A 13,119-nucleotide genomic window follows, 5' to 3' on the forward strand; every position below is an offset into this window, starting at 1 on the left:
AGTACCATTTTTGTAAGTCTATGGTATGACTTGGCTGGGGATCGAACCCACGACCTACCGCATCCAAGGTGAACGCTCTAACCACTAGGCCAACGGAGCAGTCGATACGGTAATTGAAAAGAAATTCATAATTGTTAATCCACCCCAGTTCCAGGGACAAGTGCTCCTGATGAACATACAGTGTTACAATTTCAAAGAATTACTTGTCAAAGGCTCGTTTGCCATCTACGGCATATGTTTCAAAATCAAGAACTACAACAAAGAAATTAAGAACCCTGGAGTATGGGAAAGGAACTCGGCTTGCCAAAGTTACCAGAGAAAGAGTGACAAGGTAATACTGCAAAGTCACTATGTAGCTAAAATCTCTGACGATACTGTGAATGCAACCATAGAAACTGATTATATTCATGTGATCAAAATGAAAGCTAAAACTTTTCATTATTAGAAAGTCTACAGTATTCGATGTAAATACTGAAACAAATATCAAACAAACTGTGAATGAAATATTGGCAGACAGACATATTCCAGTGGAAAATGTTACCGGACTCTCGTCTAATGGAGCAAGAGAGTTATGACTGAAAGACATACTAACGTGGGGGTACATTTGCGTGAAGACATTCCTTCCTCATATAAACTCATTGTGTGGCTCACTGTGGAGCACTTGTATCTCAAGATGCATTTATAAGAACACAGCCATCTATAAAGACACAGCCATCTAAGTCAAGTTTATTCTGTAAAAAGAAACCATAGTCTAAATAATATCTGAGCGATACAAATTTTGTAAGCCTTAAGCAGCCTTGCATTGTTCCCTAAGTTGGCAGTCTCTCCAAACAGATTTTGAACCCCTGAAAGAAAAATGGCCAGCAGTGCTTGAGCTTGAAGAATGCCATAATAGTAGTAAAATCTGTTCATTTTATTTTGTATCAGCTGTTTCTCAAAACAAATAAATTATATTATAACTGACATCACTATATAAACCATAAAATGAAAACATTAATAAGATCTTACCTGCTATAACAAGAAATTGTCCTCCTGCATCACTGCCAACAACTGATCTGTAATAATATTTTCCTGCATCAGCCACTGTGAGACTGAGTAAATGGAATGATACTATGCCAAGGGAAACATTGCTAACATCTCTAACTCTGTTGCTAAACAAGGAACTTAAAATGACAATGACATCATTTCTGGGGAAAAAAATTACAGTAGAATCATCTGGACTGAAAATGGCTCTAATTGATGAAATATCTGTAGTGCTTACTCTCCAGCTCATGAAAACTTCTCCTTGGATGACTCCTACTGCAAGATCACCTGAAGAAAAAAGGAATGGACTAATCAGAAATAAATGCTACAATAATAAAAAGTGAAATGGTGATCAGAGATTAAATATTAATTGTGTGTCTGATGGGAGGTGCGGCTTATCATTAAAACTTACTTTGATAGGATTGTCAGACAATGCACATTTTTGAACATTGAAATATACATTATCAAGCTATGTTATTACTTCCGAAGCTAATATCGTATTTTCAGTGCCTAACAAGTGACCTTTCATGGAATTTGTATGGGATCTCTATCACATCAACAGCCATGGAAGAAATAATATTTACAAAGTAATTATATAATTTTTAAAAATTCTTTTCTGACGGATATTTATTACCAATAATTTCTTGAGTACCACTGATAGTGATTACTTAAATAAAAGAATCCAGTATTCAAGACATCTTCCATCTTCACTGTCTGAAGGATGTAAACCCACTTTGTTCATCAGTATTCTTGGCATATGTGAAAGGTAGAAAATTAGAACAATAGTGCTACATTACTATCATAAATGCAACAATAACGATGCTACCTACAGAATTCATACAATTCACACTAAATACTGGATCAAGAACCTCTTGAAGGGACTGATGCTCTAATGGCTGAAAAGAATTTCAAGAAAGAAAAAACCCACATCTTCTGTCCTTTTATCCTTTATGCCCATTGACTACTGAAACCAACTCTGATATTCTTGAGAAACTCTTACATACTGAATTTAGTAAACAAATTTTTTTATTAGCATGTTCACACGATACCTGTAAGTACAATACAAAATTCCTTCTAATGTCCTTGACCCTGAACATTACATAATACTTACAAAATCACGGAATAAGTCTAAAAAATGTGACAATATAATCAAGTCATGCTTGTCTAAATCTAAAATATTACACTTTGTATGTGTGGGAAATAACATTTCTAAACTGGCATCATACACAAATATTCTAGTGTTCACATGCTGACAGTCAAATTTGAGATGGTCTTTCATTTACCCACTGAAGGAGAATAGACATAAGATTCTTTAAAACCACCAGCAAGTCTAAATGTTCTTTCAAATTCAGTTGTAGAGGTCTAGTGGATGATTACCCATTCTCCACAAAATTCATATTCGAAAGAAAAATTGCATTCAATACATGGGAAATAAATTGTTTATGGCTGTTACCTTATAGTTTATTTCAGCAAAAAAAATGTTACTGAGCAAGCTTTTCTAAATGTGGTGATTCAAAACAGAAATTATAGTGTATGAATCATTTCAAACCTCTCATTTTAATGGAAATGTATGAGATTTTTTGTAAGGTCAGGTCAAATACATATCTATTCTACCAAACTGATATTTGTATTGATAATATGAGAAAAAACGTTCTTGTCAAGTGGGGGGAGGGGGAGTTTTTCTTAACTAAGCAAGAATACACTCTTATTTCATGAACAAGAGTGCATGTAGTAAGTATTCTTCATTTCAAAGTGAAATGTCTAATTTGCATATAAAATCCTAATCCTTCATCTATGGGTCACATACTAGTCACTTATAAGTCATTTTTAAATAATGATATAAGTGACATACAAGCCACATTTTAGTTATTTCTCTTACTGCGGGAAGTATTTTATTTTTTTTTTTAAATGTTGATACAACTATCCATTGCACCTTAGTGAACACAATGTTCAGGGGGAACCTTTGGCATTTTGGGCCTATCAGACATCATGTCTCACAGTTAAAAAAACCTTAATAATGTTACAACCATCCATTATGGAATAGAAACAATATGGCTGCTGTGATCTTTGATATCCGAATGGCACCATTTTCATTCATTACCAACATGACATTGTGAAATTGCTTTTGGTGAAAACTTCAAGTCGATATAACCAACTTCTCGGGTTTCACAGAACATATTCATTTTTAGCATAGTGATGAACTTGCATTAAAAAAAAGAAGAAAACAGGATTCATGTGTTAAAAAAAGCAGAATCCTGGAATGCTTACATTAGCATGAATCAGTTTAAGCATTCAGTGTCTATCTGGTCGCAGTTATAATAACACTCAAAATGAGCATTACTACAGGGCTTGGAGTTATAATAATGCTCAAAATGAGTATTACAACAGGGCTTGGAGTTATAATAACGCTCAAAATGAGTATTACTACAGGGTTTGAGTTCCAATCAATGTACTTTGGGTCAATGCATTGTTTTAGAAAACAAATATGCTTATAAAATATTTGAAGTTTTAGCCAGTCAGATTACTTTCAAACTTTTATGGGGATTGACAAATTCTGGAACATAACCATCGATTTAGTGTACTTTTCAAAATCTTCATTTGTCAGAACAGGAGTATGGCAAAATTAACAAATTCGGGCTATTTTTAATGTAATTTTTGCTCTTTCACAGACTTGATTCAAATCAGTGCAGAATAATTCTAACTAGAACGTATAATAAAACCATCAGTTCTATAAAACGACAAAAAAGCCACTACAAAACTCATAAATTGAATCTCTTTCTTGGGCATTTTATATACTTGTATATACGATTCCTATCCATCAGTTATACTGATGCTTTATCCTTACTGCTTTTAGCATGTATGTCTAGACTGTTCTTATCTTTTGTTTATGATTCGAGATTACTCTTTAAGTCAATTTTAAACCGGATTTTTACATAACAAACATTTGTTCATCATTGTCAGGTTAAAATAACATGCTGCCAGCTTTTAAATTCAGAACTTTCTTGAAAGACTGTTTTACATTGCAAGTGTTCAAGGTCAGTCCTTAAATATATTAGGTCCACAAGGAGATATTAATGGTTTTTTTATTTCAAATACATCAAATGTTAGGGGTGTTGGCATTTTACAAAAAAATAATTTTGAATTCAATGTACACAGCAGTAAAGAAATAATCAGGGTAATAAACTTATTTAACGTATTATTATTCAGGAACAAAAAATCAGTTATATATATATATATATATATATATATATATATATATATATATATATATATATATATATGGCCTAAACATACACCAGTCTTCTATGAAGAGATAGAGAGAGATATCTGTCATGTACTTAATGAAAATATAATTTGGCAGGTGAATTTAATCTTGATATGAACCTTACTATACACACATAATTATCTAACTATCAATCAATAATCCCTAGACAAGGATAAAGTATCTGATCTATGTCATTAATTTGATCTCTGCCATTGATTTTGAGTAAATTAACACTGGATACCCACAGGTATACTTGGAGCAAAAATAAACCCTTTCAAACAAGCTACAGGTTAGACTTTTTATTATATCAGAACATCTTTTAGTGGACATTAATGAAGATTTGATCAAACCTGGGTACAGAACAGTTCACTCTATAAAAATTTTAATTCCAAAAATTTCAAAAGGAAAAAGGTTTTTGGAAGTTCGAACATTCTTTATGGATAGATGCAGAATGTGACAACTAGTTAAACAAAGTGTGCATGATGTAAAACAATATGTGGAATCTGGGTGAATACCATTAATTTGGGGTTGTACCTCGGTACTTTTTCCAGATTTTGGTGTCAAAAATTAGATTATTTTTTTTTTAATTTGACAAGAAATACATATTTATAAGCGCTCATACAAGAAATAAAAAATAAAATATCGCTGGTTTAGCCTTTTAGGTGCCAGCTGATGGCACCGGTAATGCAACCCATATTAGACATACCAACATTAAACTTCGGTTAAATGGTTAAAATGAGGTTCGGTGTAGCCTGCACTATTTTAATTTATTTTTTCTTAAACAGTATTGCTTTGCCATTAAACCCGCATGTATCAAGTTAGTGTGACAGAATTTCCTAGCATTACATTGTGAGATTAATTTCGGAATATCATCGTCTCTTTCTGAAAGAAGACTGATCCCCTTAAGGAACAAGTCAAAATGTACCCAAACCGAAACGTACCACAGGTCAAAACGTACCCAAATCATCAAGTCAAAACGTACTCGCACTCACTTTAAATAATTACATAATTTTAGTGTATTGTGTTTTATACGACAATTAACGGCCTGATGAGTAATGGACATCGTTAGACGCAATGGAACTATCTTATCTTACCATCTAGCTCCAACGTACATTAAGAGGGAGCGCTCACCTGATAATATGTACCTTAGAGAGAGTGACGTATGTAAGGAGAAGTAGTTTGCATTTAAAACATGCACAATGGAGAGAATGTTGGCACAGCTTTAAGCTACATTAATGTAATGTGGATGATATTTGTTTTGGATATTGTACTTTTGGAAATTTTACATGATTTAAGCACGTTGCTAACTAAAATGACTGCTCCCTCGTGTTAAAAAATCAGCCTGAATTAGTCTAAAGTACACTACACATAGTAGCTACGATGTCGTAGCCTCAACTTGATTTTCCACGAGGTACGAGTAAGGGTACTAATATTAGTACTATACACATAGCAGCTATTAAAATAGAGAAAATGATTTTGCCAGACTAGACAATACCAGCTTTTGAAAGTGCAATGAATGAATTACCAAATATATAAAATGTAAAAAATGTTATCGACTCTCTTTTATACAATTTACCTCAGGTTCATGAAGTGAAAATGACCAAATAGAGCTAGCACTTTTTTGAAAGATGCACATCTGAAGTAAGGCCAAGCTGTCTACTCCATAACCCATAGTACACCCATCAATCATACACCAAAATAAAGGGTGATGTGATGTGATTTGGATTTGTAACGTAGCTTTAACAATTTTTCAGTCATATCGCTACGCTGTCTGCAATGTGGCAGTTTATAGTGATGTCTAGCACTGGGGCATCATGCCGCAGAAATGTAGCATGAAGTCCCACCCAGTCACATTATCCTGACACCGGGCCGACCAGTCCTAACACTAACCTCTTAATGCTGAGCGTCAAGCGAGGCAGCTGTTAGTACCGTTTTTGTAAGTCTTTGGTATGACTCGGCCGGGGATCGAACCCACGACCTCCCGCATCCGAGGCGGACGCTCTAACCACTAGGCCACCGGAGCGGTCCAAAATAAAGGGAATTACAGGTTCTTTGCATTATACCCAAGATATACAAGGTCTTTTTCAAATGGCCAGTATAACCAGTGAGGAAAGCCGGGGAAATTCTTTTTCTTTAAAATCCTACCTTATGCAAAATACGAAACTGTAGTGCGCCACCAGAAGTACATCTTTAAGTTCAGAAGTATCGTTTGAAGGCAACATCTCTAATTTTCCCCCATCATCCAACCTTTTTGTGTGTATTCTTTTACTAATTTGGCAAAGATTACGATCACTTAGACGCTTGGAACAAATTTTAACTGAATTAATGGAATTTTCAATATAATCGTCATTTGAAAAATAAACTGTATTTAAATTTTGTAAATTTGTATTACTGCTGTCAATAAGCCTTGGTCACATGACCCAGATATTTGAATGTAAACTGCAAATAAGCGAACCTAATTCCAAACAAATCAGATGCTAAATAGTCGCTAAATATCCAGCAGGGGAAAATCACCTATATTTTATAATAATAACATTGGATTCTCAAGCATCGTTTAAAATAATTAGTATTCGAAAAACAATACCTTAATTTCTTTCATTTCTTTGCTTATAATGTACCACCATGTCGACCAATTCTGCGCGTCGGGTAATTCTGAGCAACAATGCGTCATTTCTGTAACCATTAGATCACATCCTATTTTGGGGCAAAAATCCATTTTGTATCAAGAAAGAACGATCATACTTTAATTAAGAAAAGTGATATTCATAAACTGTACAAAAATATCTCACATTTCGACTCGAAAGTCATATGAAAATATGATTTCTAAATGTCAACATGAAGACCCACTATATGACCTTAAACCTGTAAAACAGATAATCATATGTTCTATGTATATTTTAGAATCATACAAATAAATACATTATAAAAAAGATAGAAATGTATACCTTAAAAAATTATGCATCTTAATCCAAGTTTCCAATTTTGCAAGAAGTTGCCCCACACGTACCATATATTCTGCTACCCAACGTGTCAACTTGCCGCTAGAACGGGATTCTCAAGAAATTCCCCAGCGTATAGTCTGTTCCTAAATTCTTTAGTAATTCTTCCCCATAAACAAGTTGATGTAAACACATAACATTCTATTCATTGTTTTTTTCTCTTCCACACAATAGCTTATTTTATTTTTTATAAAATGTTGAACTTTACACACAAAAAATTACAAGATCGGTTTAGTTTGCTTAATATTTCTTGCCAATTATTGGTTTTGTTACGTTGAATTTTGTAAAACTGGCTATAAGCCTGACCAATTACTCGACTAAAATGCTGACAGAAACAGTCGAAAGTAATGTAATTCATTTCTAACGCCCGATGGATAAACATTAATCTTTTCAAAGCTATGCGCATAATATTCCGACATATCGCAAGTCATGACAAAACGGGGGTGGTATCCCGTGTGTCAAAAATTAATATTGTTTTGAACAGAATATTCTGGTGACAATTACCTCTTTTCAAATGGTAAGCATTGCAGTATTTTATTTTTGGGTCAATCGGTCGAATTCGGTAAGCGTTTTGCTTCAATATTGGAGACGGAAACCTTAGGTGCGCATAAATGCCACACAGCATTGTATATATACTCGTATTTTGTCCAGTAGAAACGTTTTTTGCATAATTTCCGTATGGAAATAATCTGAAATGAACTTGAAAATTACTATTCGCAGATGCGTCATCTCCAAGATTTAGCGGCGGGTTCCACTCAGAGAATACTTCAGGGTTTAACCCGGTCCCGTAAACAATGTACAAACGAAAGTCCTTGGAAATAGTCAAGTCCATGAGTCCAAAATAATCGTCTTATATAAACTGGCCTCAACGAAGACATACCAATAACGTCTCGAATGTTAAGTCCATAACATATATATTTCCATATTTATTTTTTTTTGTAACTTTATTTTCACTGTAAACTGTAGGCTATTATCCCCTTATCCCCCTTTTTTTTTTTTTTTTTTTTTTTTTTTTTGCTCAGTGAGGAAGCAATGTATTACGCTTTGCAGGAAATAATGAATTATTTTGTGTAACATTTTGGAGCAGATATTTTCCGTGCTCAATATATTTATATGATTTATTCTATAAAAAAATAATAATTATTCTTGTTCATCCACTTGACTTAGTCTGTAATTACACCCAGTAAAGGGTTGTTAACTCGACACTTTAAATGTTTCATTTCAATTGAACATTATATATGTAATTTAAAGTAAAATAACAATATTTATGGAAAAAAATATTAATAAAAAATGAAATAATAATGTTATGGGTCATATCTACTTTATATTTACAAAAGGTTTTATGACATAAAAATACATTTATATTTGGATGGAATAAACATCGTTGGCATTACTAATCATGTAAGTAGTAAATGGGGGCACCCAAGCGACAATGGGAATTAGCATTACAAGACCCCTTGGGCAACTCTAGCGACAATGGAAAATTAACATGGAGAAAAATCGTGGGACAATCTGGCGACAAGGGAAATTAACATGGAGAAAAATCGTGGGTCACTCTAGCGACAAGGGGAATTTAACATGGAACTATAGTGTGGGTCTGTCTAGCGACAAGGGGAAATTAACATGGGAATAGAGTTTGGGTTTGTCTAGGGACAAGGGGAATTGAATATGGGATTTTTTTTAAAATTTAAATTTAAATTTAAATTTAAAAAAAGGGGTAGGCAATGGAAAGGCTATCTCTTTTCGAGAAATATGGCTGGCCCTGAAAAGGGCCTTTGGGTTTATGTTAATATTAATATTAACATAGATGGCATCTGTCACATCTTCTTCTTCTTCTTCTTAAACTCCTTCTAACTGCCGGTCCATACACAAGTACCCTCTTGAGACATCCTTGTCTTTCTATGTAAACTCTCCTCATCCATTGACTAGTATCTGTCCGATCAACAACAGTCCACTTGGACCTGACATACATGAGCATGTCCGTCCTAAACATCATGGAAGACACAAGGGTGGATGACTCAACTGTGGTCCACATCTTGAAGCGACGAGAATAGGTGAATCAATGCAGTGAACTGCGCTTATTTATAGGTACAGGAAGGATTGAAACGGATTGAATTCATTCACCAATCCGAACACGCGTTACAAAATTCAGTCAGCTCGCATCCAATCCGAAGAGAGCAGTCTGTGACGTCAGTTGGTCTATATAGATTCGTTAGCGCTTGTGTGCAGTCAATCTATGCGACAGTGATTCAACATGACGGAAACTCAGAAAACGATCCATTGGGGTGCACCAGCAGGGGAGACTGCCCAAGGGAACCCGGACTTACTTTCAGAAGAGGTACATTGGGATTTTGTGGATTTTCTTACCTCGCAAGAATTTGTTCCGGAACCTTCGTTACCTTCTTCATTACCGCAAGTGGAGAATTTTAGACAGAGACAGAAAGAATAATTGGAGAAATTTATGCAACGACAAAAGGAAGCAGAACAAGCTTTTCTCCTACAGCAACAGCAACAGCAACAAGAAGAGGTAAGAAAAAAACAACAGCAACAACAGCAAGAAGAAGTAGCAGCAAAGAAACAAGAGGGTGAAAATAAAACGGCTACGGTACTGTTGGACATTTTAGCGGAGTTAAGAAGTATGAAACAAATGTATCAGACTTCTTTATCACGACCGAAGAGAATACGACCTTCCCGAGCTAAACACGCCAACCCTGTGACTAAGCCTTTCGTACCACCCTTAGTGATTTCAACCCAATCATCAGAAGTAGGCCTTGGCCGTGGCAAAGGCTTAAGGCAGTTAAAGTTGATTGGTTAAACTCACCCCTACACCAAAATAAAAAGGCCCTTTTAAGGGCCACCCACATTTCTCGAAAAGAAATACAATTTCAATTTGCCAATAACTCAAAAATAAACCCCACCCATTTTACCCTTATAGTACGTGTCTGTGTATGAGTACGTGAGTGTAGCTTCTTATTTTAAAATCAAAACTCAAAGACACTTACCTTATATCATTCATGTATTCTTTTATCCATTTTTTACAATCCAATTCACAGCACAACACTTTAATTAAAAGTTCATTGACTTCTTCTTTCTCCTTGTTTAGTCTCTCTGTTTTTTGAATTTCTTCACCGTTTTTTCCTCATTTTCTTCCCTTCTTCTTTTCTTCTCCTGTTTCTTTGCTTCTTTTAAATAGAATTGTCTTCTTTCTTCCTCTGAAGAATCCCTCTCTTCTTTCGAAAAATCCATCTCTTCTTCCGAAGAATCCCTCTCTTCTTCTGAAGAATCCTTCTTTTCTTCTGACTCCTCTTGTTTCATTTTTGGGCAATCTGGAGACCAATGTCCTTTTTCTTTACAATAATAACAGGTATCTTGACTTTTGTCTTTTTTAGCCCCTGTTTTTTTTCTTTTTTGACGGTCTGGACACTCTGAAGACCAATGCCCTTTCTTCTGACAGATATAGCAAGTATCCTGACTCTTATCTCGAAAGGAAGGAGAGTAGTCTGTCGGCTGGTCTGAAGAGAATTTTCTAATGACCCCTCGCAAAGCTCTGACGAAACGTTCGATTTGGCTAGTCTCTTCCATCGTTCTCCTCGGTTTGAGAGTGAAATGAATAGTGAAAGGACAAGACACACCCTTTTTATATACGCTGGTTTGCCATGACTATAAATTAGTCTATGGTGTTTGAACCTGAGTCATTTGACGTTTTGCACTCAAGATGTTTCGATCCTATTCATTCGAGAAGAAAGAAGAAGAAAGTAAGAGGCAGAAACGTGATCTATCGCCTCGTACCAGAGCTGAAATCTTGGCACAAATTCATGCCAGTGATTTTGAAGAGGACATGAGCGAACCAGAATCCGAACCCTCTAAACCAAGTTCACCACACTTAGTCAACCCTGAAAAGTACTATTCCATTCGAGAGACGGAAAAGCGCTCCTCTAGAAAATTTAGAACCACGGCTTACACCTACACGGTGAAGTTTAAAGATTTCAAGTCCGACGTACCGTTGGAGAAAGCAGAAGGGTTTATCACCGAGATGTGGGATTCTTTGCTCACCGCACTCAAGCGACAATGTCAACCCAAAGAAGACGATCGCTTGACACTATCCATAGATCACGACGGTTTGAAATCCCCTGTTTGGATCGAGTTTAGCAGACCCGCAGAACTAACCCTTTCCAAAATCATGGACAAGATTCAACACGTACAACAATCTAATGACCAGTTTGACATCACCGATGGTAAAGCCACACTGAAAATGGCCCACGTCTCTCTTCCTCAAGGGACAGGACGCAAAAAGATGTTATTGGTGGACAACCTTCGCAACACCAAAACAAGTCTCGTCCGAATTCACAACCCTCAAGACCAGATGTGTTTAGCCCGTGCCATCGTGGTGGGACGAACCTATGCCAACAAGAACGATACGGTAGAATGGAAAAGAACCTGGAAAACTATTCAACGATCCGATCGAGCCAAACAACGAAATGAAGCAGAACTCCTGTTACAACAAGCCGGACTGTCCAAAGACACACCCTGTGGCATTCCTGAGATGCAAAAATTGCAAGATGCCCTAGCTCCACGCTACACCTTGAAAGTGCACCCTCAAGAAATGCGTGGAACTCTGTTGTTTCGAGGCCAATATTTTAAGGACGGAAAATACATTCATGTCTATTATCACGATGAACATTTCGATACCATTACCAGTATCACTGGATTCCTGGGATACAGTTATTATTGTGAGAAATGTGATTATGGTTATAACAATCGAGAGCAACACAAGTCTTGTGGATGGATATGCCCAGGATGTTTGGCCTCTCCACCCTGTCTGAGCGAAGAACCAGTGCCTTGTTCAACTTGTCTGCGCACGTTTGTCAGCCCTACCTGTTACCAGCAACATTTGAAAACACAAGGTTCACAGAAGAAATGTGCTTGTCAACTCCTGAGATTGTGCCCTACGTGTGGACAAGGCATACGTACCAATAGTACCAAGGCACACGTATGTCGAGGAAAGAAAAAATGTCACATTTGTCACCACATCGTGGACTTGGAACACGAATGTTACGTGCAAAAATACCAACCCCCACCAGAGGAAGAGGACGGTCACAAGAAGAAAGGCAATTTCATCTTTTTCGATTTCGAATGCATGCAAGAGACCAGCATTCACATTCCTAATTTCTGCCTGGCTCATCGAGCGTGCGAGAAGTGCATTCAAGAACCTATCTTCAGTCATTGCCCTCACTGCAGCAAGATTCCTGGAGGACGTGAAAAAATCTTTCGAGGACCAAACACGTTAGCCGATTTTGCCCAATGGGTCTTAGACCCCATCGACAAGACATGGAGCAAAGAGGACGTCGAACGTTACGGAGATTGTCATCGTCATGCCACGGTGATGGCTCACAATTTCTCCGGATACGATGGACAGTTTCTTCTCAGATACTATACGGAACAAGGCACCGAACGTCCTAAAGTCACTTTGAACGGAGCCAAAATCATTTTCATGCAAGTGGGACAAGTACAGTTTAAAGATTCGATGAGTTACTTGGCCATGCCTTTGAGTCGAATGCCTAAAACGTTTGGAATGACAGAAATGGCTAAAGGGTACTTTCCACACTTTTTCAATACGGAAGCCAATCAACATGCCGTTCTACCCCATTTACCTGAGGCTCACTATTACGACCCCGACAACATGCGTACCGAACAACGAGAAGATTTCTACGCTTGGTACCGGGCTCATGCCTCTGACTCCTTCGACTTTCAGGAAGAAATGTTAAAGTATTGTCGTTCCGACGTGGACATTTTACGACGTTGCTGTGGAAAATTTCGAGAACTGTTCATGGA

The 13,119-nt window shown here is 36.5% G+C and overlaps 1 protein-coding gene across 1 annotated transcript in view; it reads right to left on the reverse strand.

Annotated features, from left to right (window-relative positions):
• Positions 1–13,119, reverse strand: part of LOC149774840 (uncharacterized) — a 75,331-nt gene that overhangs the window by 19,376 nt on the left and 42,836 nt on the right. Inside the window, exon 2 of the mRNA XM_089944656.1 lies at positions 1,009–1,311. Coding sequence (XP_089800782.1) covers positions 1,009–1,311 — 303 coding nt within the window. The remainder of the gene's footprint in view (positions 1–1,008; positions 1,312–13,119) is intronic.

This window comes from Sinohyriopsis cumingii, unplaced genomic scaffold (genome assembly GCF_028554795.1).
Source record: "Sinohyriopsis cumingii isolate HCF-2022 unplaced genomic scaffold, ASM2855479v2 utg000127l, whole genome shotgun sequence".
NCBI lineage: Eukaryota > Metazoa > Mollusca > Bivalvia > Unionida > Unionidae > Sinohyriopsis > Sinohyriopsis cumingii.